This window comes from Pseudorasbora parva, chromosome 11 (genome assembly GCF_024679245.1).
Source record: "Pseudorasbora parva isolate DD20220531a chromosome 11, ASM2467924v1, whole genome shotgun sequence".
Taxonomy (NCBI): Eukaryota; Metazoa; Chordata; class Actinopteri; order Cypriniformes; family Gobionidae; genus Pseudorasbora; species Pseudorasbora parva.
The window spans coordinates 12,407,227-12,432,899 of record NC_090182.1 but is presented as its reverse complement, the minus strand read 5'-3'; the positions used below and the strand labels follow the sequence as shown (position 1 = coordinate 12,432,899).

At 37.1% G+C, this 25,673-nt stretch overlaps 1 protein-coding gene across 1 annotated transcript in view; it reads right to left on the bottom strand.

The window, feature by feature from the left end:
- Positions 1 to 25,345, bottom strand: part of slc44a1b (solute carrier family 44 member 1b) — a 38,797-nt gene extending 13,452 nt beyond the window's left edge. Inside the window, exons 1-13 of the mRNA XM_067457111.1 lie at positions 25,045 to 25,345; positions 24,079 to 24,168; positions 20,370 to 20,512; positions 10,423 to 10,559; positions 9,108 to 9,201; positions 8,841 to 9,010; positions 6,933 to 7,022; positions 6,251 to 6,417; positions 5,977 to 6,163; positions 3,423 to 3,591; positions 1,357 to 1,513; positions 535 to 618; positions 279 to 416 (exon numbers count right to left, since the gene is read on the bottom strand). Of these exons, the coding sequence (XP_067313212.1) occupies positions 279 to 416; positions 535 to 618; positions 1,357 to 1,513; positions 3,423 to 3,591; positions 5,977 to 6,163; positions 6,251 to 6,417; positions 6,933 to 7,022; positions 8,841 to 9,010; positions 9,108 to 9,201; positions 10,423 to 10,559; positions 20,370 to 20,512; positions 24,079 to 24,168; positions 25,045 to 25,068 (1,650 nt within the window). The 5' untranslated portion in view covers positions 25,069 to 25,345. The remainder of the gene's footprint in view (positions 1 to 278; positions 417 to 534; positions 619 to 1,356; positions 1,514 to 3,422; positions 3,592 to 5,976; positions 6,164 to 6,250; positions 6,418 to 6,932; positions 7,023 to 8,840; positions 9,011 to 9,107; positions 9,202 to 10,422; positions 10,560 to 20,369; positions 20,513 to 24,078; positions 24,169 to 25,044) is intronic.
- Positions 25,346 to 25,673: the final 328 nt, after the last annotated feature.

Here is a 25,673-nt window from a genome sequence, read left to right as displayed (position 1 = left end):
CATTTTTTATAAATTGCATAAATTGCATTTTAAATATATAAAAATAGAAAGTAGTTATTTTAAATTGTAATCATATTTAACAATATTACTTTTTACTGTATTTTTCAAATAAATCCAGTCTTGGTAAGGATGAAAATGTTTTAAAAAGACCATTTTAAAAGCCCAAACTTGAATGTTAGTATAAACTCCTCGAACCATTGAATGAAACAGTTAATCTTGCATCATTTATCTTTATTTAAATATTTAACTACCACTATCAATACTCATCTGTCCTTCACCTTGCCCAGAAAGAGAACAAAATCTCCAACGGTGTTGATGGTTGCCACCCTAAGGGCGTTTTCCACCAGGATCATGAAGGCATCACGGGCCGAGGTGCAGAAACTGGTGCTGTTTATGGCCGTTGCCGCATAAGCATTCTAGAAACAGATTACAAGAATGAATACAACACAGTTCTTTTAATAGAGCACAAATAACACAAGAATGAGCTAAAATGTCTACCTCAGTTTGCAGTGAGTAATCCATCAATTGACCTACCTGATTCAAATAGTTGAGGCACTTCTCCAGACACCACAGACAGCAGATACAGGCTTTCAGCATGCAGCGTGCACAAGCGTTTTCCTGTGGGGCGTGTAACATGGAACAGAATCAGAGCAAGCTCAGATGTTACCCTCAGTGGATGTCTGTTGCACATTTGTCAGCCGCTTCCTTAATGCTCCAAATCTGCCTCTATAAAGCTGGTGCGGAAATCTATTAGAGTTCATTATATTCCCAAGATCCCCAGCCATATATCAAGTAAATGATACGTCACCTAAGTGAAACCCAAGAGGACAATAACAAATAGCTTGCAGCATTAACTTCAAAAGATCCCCACCCCAAAACATTAGAAAATACCAAAGTAAGTATTTAGAAAAACATTTTCAAGCCTATAATAAAGGCCTTCTGAAGTGAATCAATGGGTTTGTTTAAGAAAAAGATCCATATTTAACACATTATAAGTCAAATATCTTTTTGGGGTTTAAATTTTGGGCTGCCATTTACTGCCATTATAAGCTTGGATTAATTCAAATTGTATTCGTCTGAAAGAAGAAATTCATATACACCTAGGACAGCTGGAGGGTGAGTGAACCATGGGGTAACCTTTAAAGTACTATTTTTAGTATATAATACTAGCATTATACTATTAGTCAATCGCTGATGTAATTGTCCCAAGCACAACATAAGTACTTTTTTGTCCTAATGAAAACTGCCTGCCATAAGCATAAATATGCATGACGTCAGTTAAGATTCTTGCAACAAGAGAGATCTGCAATTTAGATCCAACAACCCAAGGACATGTCAAGTGAGCTGTGTCCCTACCTTGCCTTTGAGTTGGTTGTGGATGTACATGAGAATGAGGCGTGGGATCTTGACGAGGGTGATGATGAAGGAGCCCTTGGCCACAGTGCCCAGGTGATAACGCACCAGCCGCAGCACTGATGACAGGATGGGTGTCACCGGGAGTTTGGTTTTGTCCCTGAATGAATATTAAATTAATTACTCATCTTTCAAGGTTAGAGCTGTGAGTTATTTTAAGAACAACTATTTCCAGAACAACTCCATGAATACAGGATTAGTTGAAGACAAAGGCAATTATTGGCTTATAATTTATTGATGCACTGATACCACATTTTCCAGAACGAGTCTGATACAGATACTTTTATTTTTCAGTACTTGCCGATCTGAGTATCGATATCTGTATTTTCATTGCATTTTTTTTTTAAATATTGGGCAGGGAAACTAAAAGAATATAAATCAAATTAGTTTGCTTAAATAGACATTTCCCTCAGTTATGTCCATGCCTAATTATGCCTGTTAAAATATAATGTAGGAGCTACTGTTACTTTCACTGTTCATAATATTGCTCTGTCATGTTATCTTTAATTTGATAGCACAGTGAATATGTAAATCTTAAATAGCTCAACCAGTCAAGAACAGTGAGTGATTTTCTCTGTCTTTTGTTGTTAGATTAACATTGAGGACAAAGACAGCTGTAGGTCTATTAGGGTGCTGTCACTTTAAGAGATGCCCGTATCTAACATATTGTTACACATGCGTTTTATTTTCAACTGCTTACGTTTACTTAAAACATAACCGACTATGTTTCACAAGGGTACTTGCCTATATGGGCATTCTTACCATTTTGTTCAAGCACAAGACGACATGAAAAAGAACTTGATTTAATAGGCTATTCGCACATTGTCAGCTGTCTGAGAGGCAGCTTTTCTGAGCGCGCACTTCAGTTGTTGTTTGCGCACAGAAAACTTGTTAAAAACGTCATAGATTACAGTACTGCCTTCCTATAATATTGGGGGTTGCTAGGCAACGTGGGGGAGAGGACGCTGGCGTTGTCTGTTCGCCGCTTCTCCACCCACAAATCATGCCCCCCCCCCCCCCCCCCCTTTGTTGCACTTTGAGATTCTTCGGAATGAAAAGTGCATTATAAATAAAATCTATTATTATTATTATTATTATTATTATAATGTAGAGAACCACTCATTACACATAAATCATGTAACAGCTTATGTTTTAACTTGCACATGCGATTTGGTTTTAATTAAAATGACGCATGTGCTGAATGAATGATCAGCCATCAAGAGCATGCAACAGAAGTGCGCTCTCTACAATACGGGATCAGTGCATCCCTACCATTATAGTAAATAACTAGTATTCTTAAATGGGTGTTGAATTAAGAAATACATTTTCCTTGATATTTTGACACTGTTTCTGTCACTGTTGTACTTAAATTTGACCTCGTCTTTTTATTTCTGCTAGTCCTCAGTGCAGGATGAGGGTGAAGAAGCTGAAACACCCTCCTCCCAAGAAAACACCATTGGAAAATCTTCTTAAATCTCATTTTAGTAAAAAAATTAAAAAAAATAGTGAGAAAATTGTACTGTGAAATTAGCATCATGAGTTGAGTGAATCGTTATATCCCTTAATCATTACATCCCATAAAAGAAAAGAACATTTTTGTTACTTGAAGTATTAAAATAACAAAAAACAAAAAATGACTTAAAACTATAAAACTTTAACTAGAACTGTGAGCTATTTCAAGAACAACTCCATTCAGGCCTTCCCGCTTGGGGCTCTCCAGCACTGGAAAGCTTTTCTAATATTAACGACGGTTCTAATGATCTTGTCTGATGATAACCCTTCATATTCCTCTGAGCTTTTCTCGTTTGTAATGTCTCACAGCAATCTCCCTTTTTGCTCACTCTCTCTCCTCCCCCATCATGAGTAGACATGCCCCCTACTGCTGATTGGCTACAAGTGTGTCTGATCCACTTCAACAGTATTTCTCAGAAATCGTCTGCTACACCTTTAACAACAAAATGTTGACCAAATGTTGGCATTTGAGCTTTTTTTTCAGTGAAAATACAGACCTTGTGAAATAGTAGGTTACCACAGCACCAGCTACGGTCATCTGCTGACAGGCCAGGATGAACTCACTGATCCAGATCAGTCCCACTGCGTGGTACCAGGTCATGTACTGCAGCCCTCCAGTGAGCCTGAACTCAACCAAGCCAGTATCCTCATTTTTCTCTGGGTTCCCTGTGGATAGGACAAGCTGCAGTCTGAGGTTTTTGCTTTTAAAGAACTTTCTGCAATAATAATACACCATCAAATTGAGAATGGGGCACCCAAGCAAAGTCTGCTTATTTGTGCTTGAGTACATAAATGTCCCACATTATCTGTACAAAAGGAGTTGTGTAGAAGGCTAATTTAAAGCCTTGTACACATTATGCCCTGAGAAAAAAAAATGCAAAGCAATTCCTAAAATTATATTGCATGCTCATTTCCATATCTGTAGTTCAAAGTACACATTTTTAAGGAATAACCTATACAATTATATAAGTGATCTTATTAATCTAAACTGTTAATCTGTTTTTAAGCATAAATACAATTTAAACTAAATTGTATTTTTTTTATTGAAATCATATTTCATTCTTTTTTTAAACCTTTTGAATATGTTTGCTAGAGAATACAAAAATAAAACAACAAAATAAAATAGAATAAAAATATAATTAAAAAAATTGGTTTTAGTACATTGCAAGTTAGTATTTCAAGCAAAAACTATTTACACACCCTCAAATCATTTTATTACATTTTTTACTTTTGGTTCTTGGAAAACCAAATTAAAACAATATTCATGCTGTAAAACACTCTGTGATGTAAATTGTGGAAGAAGCATGTAAAAGACATTTTGGAACATACCATAATTCCTCAAATAAAAGCTTGTCAATTAAACGCCGGGCCTCTGATAGTGGCCGGGGGCGTGGTCAGTACAAACAAATAAAGGCCAGGGGGAAATTTGTGGATAATCTTCTTAATGTCTTTAATTTAATGTGCATTCAAGTTCATTGTAATGTACAGTAGGGTTGTGCCGTGAAGGCTGACTGACATCACGGAACCATCCTTATGCCACGCGCACGTTCTTGCGAGTGCGACACACACTAATCCTACAGTAGTCTCTTCTATAGTTAACCTCAAATCTTTGCAGGGATTGCTCTGTACATTAAATTGAGAATATAACTGATGCATTTATGCCATTTTAAATAGGCTACTGTAGTCTATGAGAGATGCGACGTCTGTGAAAATACTGTGTCAGGTAGGCTACACAAATATTGATCTTCACCTCTTGTCTTTTTTAATATGTCTTAATCTGCATTTAACTTAAAATATTTTATTTTGTACAATAAAACAGAATAGGCTTCAAAATAAACTATGTTGATGAAATATTGTAAAGTGGTCATATGAACTAGGCTCCACGAAAGGCCGTTTAAAAAACAATATGCAAAATCAAAATTGAATATCTCAGAGAAAAGTCCATGCAACCTATTGGAAGCGCAGATGAGTAATTAGTTGGGTCAGAAAAATAATGAAATTATAGTTTTTAAATATAAAAAAATTATGTAAAGCGACATAGGCTATTAAAATAACAAGTGCTTAAAAGTAGCCTACACAACTCAAGCTCAAGCTTTTTTTTTCTCACGTGCAACGATAGACTATAGAAAGCACGGAGTCATTATTTGGGTAAGAAAAATAACAAAATTATAGTTTTCTAAAGTAGAAAATAATATTTATGTAAAGAAATATATTATATTAAATTAAATTAAAAACTGCTTAAAAGTACACATCTCTTCATAATGGAAGGAAGCCCTCACGTGCAGCCTATTTAATTAGTTGGGTTAGTAAAATAATGAAATTATAGTTTAAGTATAAAAAATATTTATGTAAAGAGACATAGTTAAATAAAAAGTGTTTAAAAGTGCACAACTATTCTTAAGTGGAAGTTAGCTTTTTTCCCTCATGCGCAATAGCCTATAGAAAGTGTAGCTGCGTCATTAGTTGGGTTAGAAAATATAGTTTTTTAAAGTAGAAAATAATATTTGTTTTAAGATATATATTAAAATAAAAGTAGGCTACACAACTATTAAGTTGAAGGAAGCTTTTTTCTCATGTGGAACCGATATAGAATGCGCTGAGTCGGGTTAGTAGGCTAAAATAACCTCACGTGCAACCTATATAAAAATGAAGCGCGGAAAAACATTTTACAATTTTACAAAGTCTCGCGGTGGTTACTGATTAGGCTACAGTAATTCTGACCAAAATTGCTTTGTCGCCTTTCTGGCTGTTGTTGTAAATGGTTATATGTTTGCATGTTTCTTAAAAAAAATCAATGATATCTGTCCACTGGAACGTTATCGCTTTTATTCGCTATTCATTTAAACTGGTTTATTTAAAGCAATTATTTTTAAAACAGATGGAATTAGAAATACAGGCCTGCCCCTAATAAAAGCCTGCTTCAAATAAAAGCCGGTTCCTTTCTGCAGTTCAGGTAAATAAAGGCCCCAGTCTTTATTTGAGGAAATACGGTAGTTAAATCACTTTTTAGGTTAAATATCCCTTGAAAACCCACAGACATCTTCATCTCACCAGTGGTGCCAAGAAAGAGTAGGACCATGATCCAGTAGACCCAAAACAGAGAAAGAGCGAGAAAGGTGCAGAAGGGCTGCAGTGCCAACAGCGGCAGGTGGATAAACACTTTTCCTGCCACGTGGAACAGGGCGATGGTCAGGGCAACCCTCTTCCTCATAAACAACATCAGAAGCAACAGAATTCCCTGCAGGAGCAGAAAGATGGAAATTAGCAGCATGACAGCCAAAAACGCCAGCCGAGGTGACATTTCCTCATATCTCTGAGAGCTTACAGTGAACACAGTCGCTGAAACTGCGTAGATTAGCAGTCCTTGAGCGTGGTCCTTGGTGGTCTTCATGCCACCGTTGGGTTCTTCTGTTTCCCTCAGATCCTTAGACATGGTCTCATTCATCGTCATTCTGTAGTCTATATATAACCACCACAGAACGCTGGTGCCTCCTGAGGAAGAACACATAGCAAATTCACATTCAACACTGCAAAAACAGGATTCTACTTTGTATGGGACTAAATTACTGTGCATTCTTTTGGAACAGACATATAATAATAATTATGATTACAGTTAATAGGACCACATGAAGAATGATATAATAAATCTATATCGTTTAGTCTGTTCTTAAGCAATAATATAATTCATACTAAACTGGAAATAGAAGTGAAATTAGATATAAAAAACTATAAGAATTATAATCTCTTGTCTCTGCCTTGAAAAAAATAGTTATTTATTAAGATGATGCGGCACCCTTTTATTGACTATTTGTTGATAAGTCTGTTTAAATAATGCCCTATTACTGACTGTTTTATTAGTAACTTATTATATAACTGGCTAAACTCTTCAGTTAATCTGATTGCGCTATTGTGCTATATTACTCTCAGGAATAGTATGTGCAAATGAAGAAAGAAGGAAAGTTATTCTGAGTTTAGGAGACAAGAAAGATCACAGAAAGCAGACTTGCCCAAAGAGCCCAGAACCACCATTGCAGTGAGGATCCAAACCAGGACAGCAGAGATGTAACGAATGATCACCATGAGGATCATAGACAAAACTGCAGCATGCACAAAACAGGACCAGCGGTTAGAGGAACAAAATCAGATCAAATATTTTAAATGTGTTGTAAATGCTGTTTCATGTTATCTACTTCAGCCTTCATCTGAGTGGCTCAGAACACTGCGATTACAATAGTGAGCCTTATATTTATAAGCTTATTTGTTAAAGGAAGTGCATGTAAGATTGTGGCCAAAACGAGTACTGCAGGTAACAACCCAGATGCCGAAACACTGCTGACTTTGTGATTGGTCGATAGGTGGAGGGCGGAGCTTCAGGCCAAAACACAACATGTCAACATCAACATCAGCTGAGGGCTGCAACAACAACTTTTAAATGACAATATCCTGGCCAGACTACTGTTGTCAGTGATATAAGTATTTGAAATTAACAAGATTTCTTAAAGGGGGGGTGAAATGCTGTTTCATGCATACTGAGCTTTTTACACCTTTAAAGACTTGGATTCCCATCCTAAACATAGACAAAGTTTCAAAAACTAATGTTGGACGTTTGATGGAGTATTTCTGTGTTAAAAATACTCCTTCCGGTTTCTCACAAGTTTCGGCGAGTTTTTTTCGAGTATGGGTCTACTTGACGTTAAATAGAGCGGAAGGTCCTTGTATGGGCTGTACGGGGCTCTTCTCCCGGTAGGGTGCGCGCGCGCGTGACTAGAGGGAGAGAGAGGAAATGCACGCTGTAAACAGTCTCTCAGGTGCAGATCCAGTCGTCCGTGAACACTTATGTCGCGCCGCGCTCCACTTTATTCCTATGGGTGACGTCGAGCGACTTCAACGCTTCAGCACAGCATTCCGGGAAGGCAGCGCTGCATTTGAACCGATTTGAACGCAGAAATGACGGGAAGCTTCAAGGCATCGCTTCAGTCGCGTTGCAAAGTGGATTTCCACGGTCACTGCTGTCACAGGACTTCACCAAATCATACCAAAGAAGTGTGTTTTTGACAGAGCGGTCCTGCTTTGGAAGATGCTGGTGAGTAAATCAACTTCAAATGTCTCTGCTATTGGCTACCGTCGCATGAGTAAACATCAGTAAACGATATGATCGCGTGCTTCGTCATTCAAATGCGCTAACGGTTACTCCATTGTTGTTCTGTATAACGTTACACTATTCTGACTCTGACGTGCAAAACCGTTTTGCTTGCTACCTCTAAGGTCTAGTCACATACAATAGTCCATAAACCGAATCATGTCCTCATACACTGCACACAAAGGCCCCTAAATACAGTACATACCACAGAGATGGACATCCTGATGTTGCCGTTTCTCCTGTTCAATTTATTTCAGCCTCAGATTTGATTGTGGATCATTATCTGTATTAGCTGAGATAGATGGGTTTCTCCACGCTTGAGGACGTCACCGCTTTGCGCGCTTGTCATTCTTTAGCTCCGCCCACACGATACGCCTCCAGGCGCTCGGTTTTTTCCGGAAAGACTCGGTACAGCCCATATTTCTTTTATAAATATGATAAAACTAAAGACTTTTCGGAGATATGAAGGATGCAATACTACTCTATAGGTACTCAAGATTGACATGAGATTGACTGAAACTGAGTGTTTCACCCCCCCTTTAATGTCTACTGACATATCAGGGTCATTTTATGATTCATTGAAATATATTTCTTACATACAGTTCCTTTAATGCTTAATAGTGTAGAAGTTAATTATGGAAATGGTGTTCATTCGATTTGATTTAAATTTCAGGGAGCGTAATTATCCACTTCCAACTCATTTTACAGATAAACACATAATAAGATAATTTAATCAAATGAGCCTCAGCAGCAGCCAGAGAAAGTAGACCGTTACCTAGCGCCAGCAGGCACAGCCCAACAATGATTTCTTTGCTGGCCGCCACCCCAGCAATCAGCCTGTTTAACATGCTGTTATCGCTGACAAACGTGACCACCGCTTCAGCAAACTTAGCATAGCAGGAGATATCCACCGGCGTGCAGCGGTTAAACACTGGAAGAGCTTTGCTGCAGAGATAGAAAAGGCCAGAGGATAGAGGACAGATCAAGGAGGAAAAGAGCTGCGGTTTATAGGGAGTTTGTTTGTCAAGAGTTTGTTTCATACCTCTCTGGTACTGGAAGTTTGGGACACTTTTCGAAGCGTTCGGGAAGCTGTGGGTACTTATGACCAGGTAACTCATACGAACAAAGCTCAGACCCTGAAAACAAAAAGATGCATTATATACAACATCGCCCCTATAGTGCTAGCTTGAAGGGACAGGTCACCCAAAAATAAAAAAATGGTCATTTACTCACCCTTAAGTTGTTCTAAACCTACATGAGTTTCTGTTGAACACAAAAAAAGATATTTTGACGAATTTTGGTAACTGAACAGTTACTGGCCCCCAATGACTTCCATACATTTTTAGAACAACTTGAAGGTGACTAAATGATGACAGAATGTTTATGTTTGGGTGAAAGATACCTTTACTATGAACTTTATAAATTGAGATTAGTCTAATAAGATGAAACAAACTTCACTAGGTGACCCGACTAGCTTAAAACAAAACGGTCAGCCAGCTCTAACTAGGTTGTAACATGTAACACACTCCTGTTCAAAAGTATGGGGTCAATATGATTTTCCTTTTTTTTTGAAAGAAATTAACACTTTTATCAAAAATGAGAGTAAAGACATTTATAATGCTCAAAGTAATTAACTAAAATATATAATATGTTGGATTAAAACAATTACTAACACTAAAATGGAAATTAAGATTATTTTTTTTAAACAAAAGCACATAACATTTCTACGATTAAAAAAGTGAAAGTATACAAATAAAAGGCAATTCAAAACATTAATAAGTGCTATTAAAGTATATAAATAGTACTAAAAGGCCACTGATACCAGCTACTGTCAGAAAGTGGTTTTAGCTGGACTTTTCAGTGGAATGTGAAATTAGATATTAAGGTCACTAATTGAATCATTGAATCATATTAAACTCACAGTGCATTTAATATGAATGTGAACTCCAGAAAAATGATGCACAGAAAACACAGAAAAACTCCAGGGAAACAATGATGTTATTCATGTCCCCCCTTGGTGTCAGATGGAACGTGTCAAACCATATAGACAGCAAGACTGGACTGTAAACAACAGAGACCCTACAGCAAGATGGGTCAGTGGAATCTTTGTTTAAGTAACTCCCGGGTCTTACTGGCTGGGCCTGACAGGAACATATGTCTGTCTATATCTGTGCGTGTGCGTGTCCGTGTGCGTGTGTGTCTCTTGTTGGAGACCCTGAGTAAAGAAGACACACACTGGGGGTCATGACCATATATAAATGTGAGGAAAGCCTTTGTCTTTCCCATGGGTAGATGCACTCGCATTATGTGACGATGACGTTAGATGCCCACAATAGCTAACTGGGCGACCGACTCACCATTCATCATGGCAAACCTCTTGAGGTCGTAGTAAGTCGCCAGTTCCTCCGTGGGACACTGTGACACGCACAGCGCCATGGATTTAATCTTCCTCTGAATGATGTCTATGTTGCATGGATCCAGGAAAAAGACAAATCTGTGAATAAAACCACAACAAGTCTCATTTTTATCCTTCGTATCTAACCTCAAATCTGATGACAAACAAAATGCCAAAACAAGTCGTTTATTTCATGGAGTCTAATACCACAGTGGGACTTAAAACACAGCATTGTGTGATAAAGATCAACTCTGAGCAGAAGATATTTTTTGTCACAGGACCGTACAGCCCATTTTTTTGGCAGAGGGAAACTGAGAGCTTGTTTGAGCCAAGCCTCCTCTGTGGCAGTGGCTTTGCTTCATCTTTTCATGTGGTGTGAAGTGGGCACGGCGCCCACGCAGGGACGAGGGATCCATTGTCTTGTGTACTCAGCACAAAAACAGACTGTCAGTAGCAGGGGACGCACGCGCTTGAGGAAAGAGCACTTCAGCATTAGCACAGATCCTGTCAAAACAGCCTGGCCACAGAAGAGGTTTACAGTAAGAACGGAGCCCAGACCTGTCCTCAGGGAATTCTAATGTGAAAAGATTTGACAGGATTAGCATTCAGATATGCAAACTACAGCTTCAGCCATCTAGAACAGGTTGATCGTTAACATTATAGGATTATAGATGGAGACAGAATTAATGTTTTAGTTTTTTTTTCTACAATCACGAAAATTAAAGGGACATATACATATGTTTTATAATAAAAGCTTAATTTACTGTATCTCTTTTTTTGTGTGTGTGTATGTTGTTCTTTTTTATTTGTTTTGTATTCATTGTGGTTATTATATGTGAAAAAAAAGTAAAATAAAATTAAAACAAAAAATCATTTAAAAGTTTGGGGTTGGTAAGATTTTTTTTTTAAATTTGAAAGTCATCTCATACACTCACCAATGCTGCATTCATTTAATCAAAAGTTCAGTCAAAACTGAAATATTTTGAAATATTATTTGTATTTGAATATATTTTAAAATGTAATTTATTGCTGTGATGCAAAGCTGAATTTTCATCATTACTCCAGTCTTCAGTATCACATGATTCTTTAGAAATTATTTAAATATGCTGATTTTCAGCATTATTTAATGAATAGAACGTTCAAAAGAACATAATTTATTTGAAATAGGAGTCTTTTGTAACATTATAAATATCTTTACGGTCATAAATCTCATCCTCAGTTTTCATACCCCATGAAAATTATGAAAGTTTGTTTTATCATAACTATAACCACATGCCCACACATCAACACCTATTCAGACACTCGACCCAACATGATGAACAACAGTGTGGACTGTGCTAAACTGGAATTTGGAGGCTAGCCAATCATACCAGAGGTAATTTACATATACAAGTCTTGGGTACAGGACAGGTAGCAAAAACCTTGCAAAAAACATTTTAAAGATGTTCTATGTAAAAAAATAAAAATAAATACTGTAATAAAGCACAAATGTACCATAATATGTTTGCAGAGAAGTAGGCAAAGTCCACGTGGTAATTTCTCTGAAAAACAATGCTATGGTCAGTTATTCTAATTTGAAATGTGTGTTCCGTGTCGGAATGTTTGATATTATTTTGGTCTGTGTGATCCCTCCAACTGACCATTTTGCTGAAAACACAAAGTATTGTAGCCATGAAAGCCAGCAAAAAAACTATAGGTCAGTGACTGCAGATTCTACCCACCTAAAAAGCCTCGGCATCCAAATATCCAGAGGCATATTAACACAGAGACACATCAACTCATCAAGGACGGGGCAGCGGAAACAATTCTCTCCAATATTTTAAATTTGGATTGCAGTACCCATTTCAACCACTAGCTGTAAATTTTACATGCTGCACCTTCAAGTAATAATTGAAGGTGTGTAATTACGGCACCAAATGTTTTTGCAAAAAGAATGAAAAAGATTATGATTATAATTATTAAAAACATTTAGATTTTTTGCAGCACTTTAACTCTTTCCCCAGAATCCCCACCAGTGTTTCTGTGGGTTGCCAACCAAAGTTGCCAAAAAGTTGCCAGCCACCGCCAGCAGTGATATTTCCACAAGAAATTGCGCTTACGGGGGCACTGCAGTGCGATTGAAAAGGGCACTTTCAAAAATGTTAGGTCTAAAAAATATATATAATTTTGATACCGACAGCAGAGGAGATGAAAATAACCACAGAACCAAATCTAACGCACCACAAAAACTGCATCAACCTTTACAGCATTCAATAAACACACTGAACATACATGAGAAGCAAAGATGGTCTATAACCCCATTAAACAGAGATAGATAAAGTGAGGGATCGTGGGCAGTGGGAGTGGGCTGCTGGATCATGGTATTAGCAGCAGAGAAAGTAAAATTAAGCTAAGTGCATTAACCAGATGAACTTTGCTCAGCTTACAACATTAGCTTGCTATCTCAGTCTGCCTCCTCCTGACACACACACAGTTACAGCCCAAGAATGTACTTTATCCGGTACAGCAATACGGGTTCTATTAGGGGTGTTTAAATCGGAGTCGGAGTTGACTGCTCAACTCAATTTACTTTACATCAAAACAGGGTCAGGAATGGACTAAAAGATTGCATTGCATTATTACACTCAATTATTAAATTTTTTTACATTATTACACTTCTTTTAGTCTGACACAAAGCCTTAAATTCCATTTATTAAAACAAAAGCATGACTTTTGGTATGACTGTCCACATTAGTCGCCTAATGTAAATTAATGTTTTTGCTGCCTCATAAGACACAGTAGTCCAGTGTGGCGGCTACACATTGTCATGTTGAAAATAAGACACAATCTCTATTGCAAACCCCAAAAAAACTCTTATCGCAAAACCAAACATATAATCTAAGGCCCCGTCCAAACAAAGCCAGAGCTTTTCGTATCCAATCTTTTTTTTTTTCTCGTTTCAAGAAATATCTGCGTCCACACGAGAGCTATGAAAACGACTCAAAACGATGTAGTATGTATGCCAGGCCAGTGTGTGGCACTGTAATTCTCCCACAGAAATACACTAAAAACAGAGGAGAAGAGTTATGGATAGAAGGGCACAATCTCACAATAAATTAACAATAAATACATTTGCTACTTAACAGATGTGTTTTATTAACGCCTACACCTATCCCGACCCTAAACATACCCTTACAATAATGCAAATACGGTAATTAAATGACGCGATATTGATGTGCACATGCCCAGTGCCCATAGTTTTATCCCTTAACTCTTTCACTGTGCTGGACGTAGTGTGATGACATCACCGTTTTGCAAAATATACGGATTGGCTGTACACACGAAAACGGATTGTTGTTTTCAGATTTATCCACTTTGGGACCCGGTTTCAGAAAATATCGGATTCATGCTTCCAAAACGACCGGATCTGTGTGGACGAAACGCTGATATGGTACAAAATTTATACGTATACAGCTAAATGTGTCTCCGTGTGGACGGGGCCTAAGTAAACTAGTCAACCATCCTGACCTATCCTCCTATATTGAGGAGAAACAGTATTAGCCATTAATTTACTCAAATATCTAAACAATAAGTTCTGTTTTGATCAAGCCTCTTGTCAGTAAATGTAAATAGCCCTAAAGTAAGTACTAGATCAAAATCCAGTCCACATCCAAACCTGACAGTCAATAAAGTCAAACATCAACAAAACAGGCTAAGATCAGATGTAAAATCCTACTAAACAACCACATAATTACTACTCTCATGGAAAGTGGCAAGTAGAAATGTAAAAGTCCACAGAACACAATCTTCCAATCCAACATGAGTTAACACAAATGAAAGTTTAGGAACAACAGAAACTATGAAAACAATAATGACAAGTCCAAGACCTAATGTCTCTCTTTCCTCTGAATCATGAAGCCACTTTCATGATGGTGAATGGTGCTACAAGGCTAAAGTGGACCCATTATGCAAAATTCCCTTTTACATGTTGTTTGAACATAAATGTGTTGCCAGTGGGTGTACACAACCACCCTATAATGGACAAAATCCACCCACTAGTTAAAAAGAAAAATCCCTATAAATCATAAGCGGTGTCTCAGAATAAGCCATTTGCAATTTCTATGCAATGTGATGTCACATTCCACAGGTCCCGCCCATGACTGCTGCCGAACTCTGCCCTTTTAGCATAGACCCTGCCCCGAGTGAGCTGTAGACAGTCTGCCATGTTTATCTTCTCGCCACAGCATTTAACAACAGCATTCAAGTAAGAAATGTATTCTTTTTTATATTAGTTTCAGAAATATAGTTATATAATACGTACATTTTACTAATATATACTAGTTTTAAGCTACTAAATTTGTTCAATCAAGAGCAGTGAGTGATCATCTGTTTTTTTTTTTTATTCATATGAACAGCATATACAGCAGTACGTACTGTATATGATAATGTACAGTATGTTTATTAAAAAATAATAAATGTCAATTAAAGGTGGGGTAAGTGATATTTCAAAACCGTTTTAGAAAAAGGACTCGGGCCGAGTGGAATAACAAACTTGTAGCCAATCAGCAGGTAAAGAGGTGTGTCTACTATTGATGGTGAGAAGAAAGGCTCGGTGCGCGTCATTATTCAAAACACAAGACACACATAATGGACATTAGCCGAGAACTAATATATGCTGGCTTTTGCTTGAATATGCTCATGTAATATGCTCATGTGTCATGTTCACTTGTTTGTCCATTTGTGAAAGTATTGTGGTTCACTTCAACGATGATAATGACCCGTTCATTTCCACACCATATGGAGCATCTAAATCTCCTCACTGTATGCGTCAGCTTACGAAATGTGTCCGACAAGTAAGATACTATACTCCTAATATATGTCTATATTATATATAATCCCTATATCCTGATTGGCTAAATCACTCTGTCTCCTCTCCACCAATCAGCTGATGTGCGGTGGGCGTTCTGGCGCAAAATGGCTGCCGTCGCATCATCCAGGTGGATGCTGCACATTGGTGGTGGCTGAGGAGATTTCCCCTTCTATATGTAAAGCGCTTTGGGTGTCTAGAAAAGCGCTATATAAAATGTAATGAATAATAATAAATGTCTGTTTCCTCTTTTCATGATCTATATAATCCTAGTCCGGTCATAATTGTAATATGTCGTTAGCTGGACTATCACGCTTGTGTAGTATCGAGTTGATCATGAGAACGGTTTTTGTTTTTATGATCATGATAACTCTAATCTGGTCATAATTGTAATATGTCGTTAGTTGGACTGTCGGCTCGTGTACTATCAAGTTGTTCATGGGAACGGTTTGTGTTTTAGTGATGGAAGGGGTGACTTTTTAATTGAATATTCGACCTAGATTAGTCACACAGAGATTCTGCCATAACCGTTGCCAGGGTTACGTATGTGTGGGGCGGAGATATCAAAATAGGGCTGAGACCCTTTTTGGGGGTAGGAGCGTGTTTGTTTTGGTGATTTGAAATATCAACAACTGTTTCCAGATTGTACTTACCCCACCTTTAAAGGTGCAGTGAGGTGCAATTCGTAACCTCACCACTAGACGCCGCTAAAATTTACATAGAGCCAGCAGAGACAAACACCTACAACATTTTCCCACTGAAGAGGTGCTTTTATGGCGACTCTGAAAATTTGGTTGAATTGGCATTCGCTCCCCCACGCCCCATCCCTTGAACCACTGGTCTAAAGTGTTCATTTCATCTGGAAACTGGAGTGAATTGTATGTATAGGTAAGTTAGGCACGTTTCCAATGAGCCTAGTTTGGCAAAGTTTGTGTGTGCGTGCGTGTGTAAGAGAATGATATGGGGGATAGTGTAGTTTTGCTCAGGAATGATTGCACATCTCAACTGGTTCTGTATTTTGAGCCAAAGTTAGAGCTCTAATAAGAAGACGACGAGAAATGAGCAGTCACGCCTTCCTGTAGAAACAACTCACTCTAGGTGATATTTACCACATCCATCTCTTTTATAACATGAATAAATTAAGTCATTACTCTAAGCTATATGTTGTAATAGGATACGCAAACACCTAGACACGTACTAAATCAAACACAGGCAACATCACCCTCATGAAAAAACTGTAAAAAGCCAATATAAAAATGTCAGCTAATCACAAAATTATTCTGAAAAATGGGCAATTGACATGACTGTAATTTTACCGTCTTCAAAGGCTATAATTTTTAACTCTTTTTATCATGGCTGGGCAGCAAATAACTTTTTTTTATCATAAACAACCGTATCTATTCAAATTGTGCTTTGTTTTATTTTTTATTAATTTCAAGTAAAAAGCTAATTTTGATTGTCCAATGATGAACTATAAAATACAGACACATATCAAAACGATCCAAATTAGTTTGGGGTCTTCACGATTTTTTTTAAAGTGTCATGCACCTTTAAAAAAAACTGAAGTTGTGTGTCACAGTTATAGTACTTATAAATAAAATATATTATTTATGATTATTAATAGTTTACAATATTACTGTTTTTATTGCAGATTTTATTGGGGGTTTTTATTCCAGTCTTCAGTTTATTACATTTTAAAATCTGTTCTATTTAAATACATTTTAAAACATAATTTATTCCTGTGATCAAAGCTGAATTTTCAGCATCATTACACGTTCTCAGTGTCACATTATCCTTCAGAAATCATTCTAATATGCAACATGAAACATTTTGTGTTATTATAAATGTTAAAAATAGCTGTGTTGCTTAATTTGTTTGTGGAAACCATGATAATTGTTTTTTTTTTTTTTGATGAATAAGAAACCCCCCCCCCCCTCCTCTTTCCAGCATTTACTGTGGTAGAAATATATTTACTGTCAATTTTGATCAATTTAACACATCCTTGCTGAATAAAATAAAAATAAAATAATAATAATAATAAAAAACTTTTGAATAGTAGTAGTTTATGTTGATAATTGAATTATAATTATTTTCCTCCAAATATGACTGGTCATAATTATACCTTTATCCTGGCATAAATGGCCTTAAAATAAATTAAACATTAAATAAATTAAGACCCAAACAGGAAGTAAAAAAGACTTTAGATTTTTCAAGATGTTTTAAGTCATTTGACACATCTGCATAATAAAAACAGAAGAATTCAGAATTTTTACCCAAACTTAATATTATGTTGTTCCAAACCTATATGACTTCTTATGTGGAACACAAAAGATTATGTTTTGAAGAACATTTGGTCCGAACAACATTGGACCCCTTTGACTTTCATTATACAGTATTAGCCACAAAAAAAAAAACTAAGAACAGATATTTTTCACATTATCATTATTTTGTGTTCCAAATAAATCCAAACGGGTTTGGAACAACATGTGGTATAACATGAGTTATTTACTTTTCCGTGTCAACTATCTCTTTAAAAGCTTTAAATTGTATTTGTGTAAAGCCTAAAGGTAATTTAAGTAATTTAAAGGTAATTTAAGGTAATATTTTTGCCCCTATTATGCTATTTTAAATGCTATTGTCTCCTACAACAGGTTTACATGCATTAAAGGTCAAAAAAACTTTAATCCATGAAAAAAGGTTTAAATATAAATTGCACATTACCATATTTTCAATGATTTTCAAATGACTCGATGGATGAATGAGTCTCTTTAATCTATTGACGCCGATTTTACCTTATCAATCCGAGCACGTCCGATGATGAAACTAGGGCTGCACGTTTTCAAGTTTTTCATTAACCGTTAACCGAGGCCCTTAGCGGTTAATACTCGGTTAACCATAGTGTGCGTCAGGGTTATTTTTAGCTTATTAATTTGACGACCGCCATCTCCGTAGTGAACGCGCCTATAGAGAGAAATGCACATCATGGATTACACAATCAGAGAGTAGCCTATTTCTTTTTGTTTTAAATTGTTAAAAGACATTTCAAGTTTCTTAAGATCTATTTCATGTCTGCGAGGCGTACGCTGAGTTTCGTTAAATTAGGATGAGATGCGCTCCAGTTCACGAGCAATGCGAGTGGCCGTGAGGGCGCCTGCACGATTAGAGCATGTAACGTTAGTAAAATATGCAGCCGAGAATGATTCACACAGACACAGCGTTTGACTCGCGCGGCTGATGAGCCTCTCCCGGCAGAGAGTTCAAGCCCCTGTGGACTCGTCCCTTCAGCTCTGGCCATCTTGCTTTCAGTCCGCGATAAGCTTTTTTGTTTTCTTCATTACAGTTAAAGTAACGTCTGCTTTTCTCTAGTCATTCACAAGTTTCTCACTTCAAACTTTCTTTCTTCTGATCCGTTATGCACAGCGCGCGCGGCTCGCGCTCTGCTTCTGCCCTATTGCGACTTATAGTCCAGTGCGACTTATGTTATTTTCCTCTTCATGACGCATTTTTTGACTGATGCGACTCATACTCCGGAGCAACTTATAGCCTGAAAAATGCGGTAAGCACTGCATTGCAATACTTGCATTTTGTCCCGTCACTCTCATTTTTAAAGTGCTCCCACGCTTTCTTTGCCCGCTTAGAAAGGTCATGACTTCTTCTTGTGGATATTACAAATGTCTGGGAGCGCTCTGGCGGTCTCTAGGGGTGCAAACATGTATTACAACTAAATTCAAGGCACGTCATTGACGCCACTTAACCGAGCAAAATGTTTCACTCGGTTACGCAATTTTTAACGGTTAATCGGTCAATCGGTTAACCATGGACACCCCTAGATGAAACATTTGAAGAACTAGTTGTTCAACCCGAACCTCCATCACAATAACGACATGAGCAAACAAAGTTTGAACTAAAGTTTGAGGTACATTATAAGATGTTACAACTGTAATTCCTCACCATGAGAATAACCAAGTGTATGTCCATCAACAGCACTAACATGAATGACTGATGTAACAAACATTTGCTCCATCTTTTATTTTAACTCAAAGTAGTGAGAACGACACCGTTAATAGTGCATTAATAGACACAGTTTTAGTTTTAATTATTCAAATTTACAGGTTGTGATTCTAAGGAGCTGGTCCAAATAAATCGAGTGAGTACTGACCCATCTTTCAAGAGCAAGCGTTTTGTGAAATAGGTGATTTAAGAAGCAGAATGTAAATGACATTTGAGGGCTGGTCAAGTTCGTGGGCGGCAAAGGTATTTTCTAGTGATGTAGAACCATCATGCATTGGGATTTGAAATACAAACAACTCATATAGGCGGTTCAGAGTCGATTCTTTCTTTTAGAAATCGATACATTTATTTATTGTGCACTTTCGACTTTACAACTTTGCAGAATGTTTACATTCACAAACAGCTATATTACACACTGCATGAAAGGGAATATTCCATAAACCATAATAGAGGCACTTTAAAGCACAGATAAAATGCATGCCCTCCCCCAGCACAGCCATCTCTCTGACAGCTTTAGCAAGACATTTTCAAGCCATTATTAAGTTCACGTCTGCTCTGACAAGCCAGTGAATACTCCACCAAATGAATCTCTCTGCCTCGTGATGAGTCAGATCTCAGACCCATCTCTAAAAAGCTACATACAAATTCAGTCCAACCACACCAGAGCCAAAAAACGACATTTGACAGTGCTGCAAATGAAATGGCCTGCAATACCTGTCTTTCCTGCAGGCTAGCACCCATTAAGGGCCACACACTATGACAGTACCCGTCCTCAGGGCCTGTACTGAATTATTCAAGGCTCTATGTGTGTAGCTCAGATAGTCCTCAGCCATCTTGAGGTGAAACGCCAGCCGTTTGACATTTGCATTGATGTGATAATCAAAGGGCAAGGAGCCAGAGTGCTTTGATTTCACTGCTGACCACTTTACGACAGAAAAATGGGTGTGCAATAAGGATGAGGAGGGGAGAAAACAAAATCCGGGAAGGGCATAGTGCATGCAGGCTAAGTGTAAAAAACAGGAGAGAGCAGGATGAAAGGCGAGCCGACTCACTTTCTGTCAATATGGTCGAGACCGCTCAGCCGGACCCCTTCAATGGGCTCATTGCGTTGGCCACACGTGTTCCCATAGCTGTCATATCCGAAGACGAGCCGTGCCGCCCCTCCAGTCGCGATGGTAAACCCACAGATGCCACACTGGAATGAGAGTGAATTAATAGGAATCAGGAAAATGTTTGTTTAAAAAACCTACAGGCAAAGATAGGGGGGAAACTCCTTTGCAGCAAAGGCTAAAAAATGTATCCAAACCTAATTATAAAAACTTTCACCACTAAATCAATAGATTCCTGTGAGTTTGTCAAAAGTCATGTATGTCACGTACATCCCAAAGTTTCCAGTGACAAGCATTTTGCATGTGAAAATATCTGATGTACATATATTATACAGTTATGTGGAACAGGATTTTGCAGCAGTGAGATTTCACACTGGGTGAAGGTACCCTGCAAAACACCACAGAAATAGAAACCAAGTGACGCTCATCTTGGCTGGTTTGAATGAAAACTCAGATTTTCACTGGAAGAGATGTATTGCTTATTATTGCTATTTAATGCTTTATTGCATTGCACTGGTTAGGACATTTAGTTCAGTGTCAGTGTGTAGAGCTAAACTAAAGGTTCCAACGTTATTAACGAAGATAATTTCCATAATGTTACCAATTGTTTATGAATGAAGAATAAAAAAGGGAAAAAAACAAGGGTGACAAACAACCTATAAATCAAAAAGATAATTTTAAATCCATTAAATATATCCTAAAAAAGGTCTTGAATGAATTAATATGGTGGAATGTTGTATTATATGGCTATTTACAAAAAAAAGCTATTAATTATAGCTATTAATAATTATTCCATTATTAAGTAATAAATTTGACTGTTTTATTATGAGTGTCCAGGATCATTGAACTCCACTTCTGCTAGTCCTGATTTATTTCTGTTTATTTAGTTACAGTGATCATCTGCTTGTAAACGATCCTGCTTATCACCAAATAAATAAATGCATGAAATACAGCAGAGCTGCAGGATTAATCACTAAAAGATCTTGATTCAAACACCCACACGATCTTATTCCTAACTGACAACGATTAGGCGGTCTTTTAAACCTTTAACAAGTGAACATTAAGAGATCACAGTGAACATTCAAATCTGCATTTGCTCTGCCGCTGTCCCAGAGAGAGCAGTTGTCATGCATAGATATGAAACAGCTTTACAAAACATTTTATCAACCAAACAGTATCATTATTTCTGTCTTATGAACATTCAAATTATCATAGAGTGACTGGAATAAAAGTTAATATTTTGTGTATCTACGGTATAGAGCAAAATTTAGCACGCTTGATGTTTGAAATAAAGATTGTATTGATTACATCATTACACCGGTAAGTGGGGACACGTGGCTGTTAAAATAATGTATTTGTCATTAATCATTCAAGAGATTAGTTCAAAAACACTGATTCATTTAGTAATGAACAAGTGAAGACTTTATGAGTGAGTCATTGAATCACTCATTCAACCCAGTTTTTTAAAGGTGCAGTGTGTGAATTTTTGCAGCATCTAGTGGTGAGGAATTGCAATCGCCCACTGCTCACCCCTCCATTTTACAGCGCACACAGAACCTACGGTGGCCAACAAAGGACAAAGATGTTGTCGTCTTAGAGAGCAGAGTGACTAGCGTTCTGTAGAGAAGTTTGTCTGTAGAAACTACTGTAGAAACATGATGGCGCAAAATTGCGATTTCACTGAAAGGGGACCTGTGGTGTATGTAGATATAAATGTTTCATTCTAAACCACTGAAAACATAATTATGTACATTATATTGCATTTCTGTCAATAGATCCTCATAATTACTACACACTAGTAATGCCACAATTCTCAATATAATATTGAACCGGACGGTACGGCATTTACGGGTTCAATACACGCTTGTGAATTCCGTTTTGCCGGTTTTGCATTTAATTAATTATTTCTATTCCTCTAAAAGTCTACGCGCTGATATGAGCAAATATCCAATCATATGCACTAAAGTTAGGGGGTGTTTAGCCACGCTTGAAATGCTGGTGTCAGAGAGTTACACTCACGGAACACTATAGTTATTCATCATTACAAAAGTTAATTATTTGCATGCGTTTTAAAGCCTTGCCAGTTAAACATTTCATTCACCTGCTTATGACTGTTTTACATACGCTGAGTGTGCGCACTAAAAGCCTGTCAAACACACGTGATTACTGGACTAAGTAGTCTTACTGCGCTAATACTGTCAAATACGCACATGGTTAACATATAAACACAGTCGGTTATGTGTAAAGTTAAAGTAAAATCGCGTTTCTCTATATGAGATGCGAACAGGTCTTAAATTGCCAGGAGCGCAGCCTTGAACACTTGCCCTTAAAGGGACAGTTCACCTCTAAAATGATGTTAATAAAACAACAAAAGACAAAGAGAAAATCACTCACTGCTCTTGAATAATAATAAAAAACTTTAATACAGTTACTTTTAATCAATGTATATTGTATAATGAAGACTATGCAGTTTTAATTTTAGCCTACATTTATTAATTCAATTTATTAATTCATCCTTAAATGCCCTGTACATCTCTGAGCTGCCACTGTAAATCTTTATATATAATTATTTTATATTTACATTTACATTTATGCATTTGGCAGACGCTTTTATCCAAAGCGACTTACATTGCATTCAAGGCACACATTTTTACATTATTGTAATTTCTTGCTTTCCCAGGGAATCGAACCCATGACCTTGGCGTTTTTTCCAAGTCTTTTAAGTAAAATAAAGAAATTGTATTGCAATAAAAACATTTTCTCCTTAACCTCTTTCTGTTCCTGTCGCCTAAGAATAGAATAGCAAAAAACCAAACCGAACCGAAAGCCGTGGTTAAAAACCGAGGTAGGTATTGAACCATGGACTAACTGTATTGTTGCATCCTTAGAACACACAGAACCTTTAAATAATCAATTTAATTATTTAACTTTTTTTTTAAATAGACTGCTTTTTTTTAAAATACAGATCAGATTCTCCCAAAACTAAATAATTTTATAGCGGTTCTGACAAAATGTTAATTGTTGCAGTCTGTTTGAAAAATCTGTTTAAATGAAGGATTCAACGAGTCACTCATAAAGACAAGATTCATTAATGGATTGATCAGCGTATTTGAACAAATCTATTGAATGAATGATTCAATGACAAATACATTTTTAACAGTCACTTGTGCCCCTTACTGGCGTAACGGTGTAATTGGTACAATCTGTATATGAAACGTTAAGTTACATTCAAAATGTGATTTACTCCGTTTTGCTCGCTACCGTAAACATTAGTGTTTTATATTCAAATTATAAACTTTTATCCCAGTACTTTGTGATCATTTGAATGTTTGTCACACAGAAATAATGAAGCAGTTTCATACCTATGACTGGTCTCCCTAAGTCAGCGGCAGCACCAAAAGAAGATTTGATTGCTTGCTGAGATCGTACTTGCCAAAGGTTTAATAGAAAGAACCAAATCGTTGGCATTTAGGAATAAGATCGGATGGGTGTTTCAATCAAGATCACAATCTTTTAATGAATAATTGTGCAACTCTAGTACAAATATATTTAAATACACAGGAACATGAATACGTCAGAAGCACTTTCACAACATGCATATATGAACATAATATTGAATAGAAATTATGAATAAAGTGAATTGTTGACTTACCATTCCCACAAGGAACAATGTAAATAACAGGAACCATGGCAGATCCGTGCAGCTTCGGTCCTCCAAAGGTTTCCATTCTCTTTTTGTCCTCTGCAATACAAAATTAACAGTGCATCATGTTCAGTCATGCTTAAACGGATTATCATGATAAAAAAGCCTTCCTTCACATTAAAGATAAACTGATAATCTGATTGATTAATGTCTGCCGATGTTTAAAGTTTTATACTTAATTGGTGTTTAATGATAAATCATGCCTTTTGGTAAGACTTTAAACAAAACATTAATGCCACATTGTATTCAAAAAGGGAAGTTATTTTGTTATTATTATTAATAATAATTGTATTATTTGATTATTATTATTATTTATACCTTCAGAGATTAGTAATGAATAATACATGTATTATTGAATCAAAAAACAACAGCACAATAAAAAAAAGAATCTGTATTATTTATTGGTTATCAAACAAAATGAATCATAAAAAAGGACATTTTTCAATCTCTTCTTTACATTACTTAACACGCTGCAAATGTTAATTAGTGATTCCATATGGATGTAACACAATGTACAATCCATTTCACATAAGCATCGACCACATTATATCCAATTAAAGGAGCACCCTTCGTGTAACCAGTGTGTTGTAAACGGACAGCAGTCCCTGTAAACATGTTTACTAACACACTACAGTGTTACGATGATCATCAGTGTGTGCTGCTGACAAAGGTCTAACGGGTTGTCTTTTGATGCAGAGGCCAAATCATCATATAATTGTCATGGTCAAATGCATGCATCGTTATTTGCGGCCGCATAGGACATAATAATAGGATTACATGCCGCGCAAAAGACCGTCCAGCACTTCACTGGCCCGTCAAAGGCGATCAGCCGTGAAACAATGGAACAATGTATCAACACATCCGCTCGAGATTCGATACACTGTATCGCGTATTGTCGCGGGCAGCATCGCTTACCTCTGCGCTTTCACAGCATCCCATTGCCGGAGGGAGGTTAGGACCGCAAAAAAACTAAACGCTACACCGCAGGAAAACAATAACCCCAACTTGCAGGGAGTTGACGGTGTGTTTTTCACCCTGCATTAATCGCGCGCGTCGATCACATGAATCTAATCGGAGGGCTTTCCCCGGATACACTGCATAATAATGTTTATTCTCGCCTCTCGCTCCAGGTAAAGGGGATTATTACTTTAGGATTTATCGCTCAGCACTTCCTGGTGGGTTGAGCAGGTGTAGCCGGAAAAGAACGGCAGCCGTCCATTCACAGCACGAGCTGGATGAGGCGGACCTCGCGCTGAATGTAGGGACGCTGGAGGAACCCGGGAAGTTTAAACCGCTCTGCTTTCAGTCGGGAATAATAATAAAAAAGGGCTTTTAAATTGCTACAATTGTATTAAAGTAATATTATTTTATTTATGTTTGTGTTATAGCTATTAATATATCAATAGATTTATCATATTTTAAAACATATTTTAAAATTGTACGCCAATATGTCTGACCTTAAGCACAACTAATACCAGGATGAATTCAGAATAATTGTTCATTATTTTTGACAATGTTTCCAACATGTCTACAAAAGACATGGA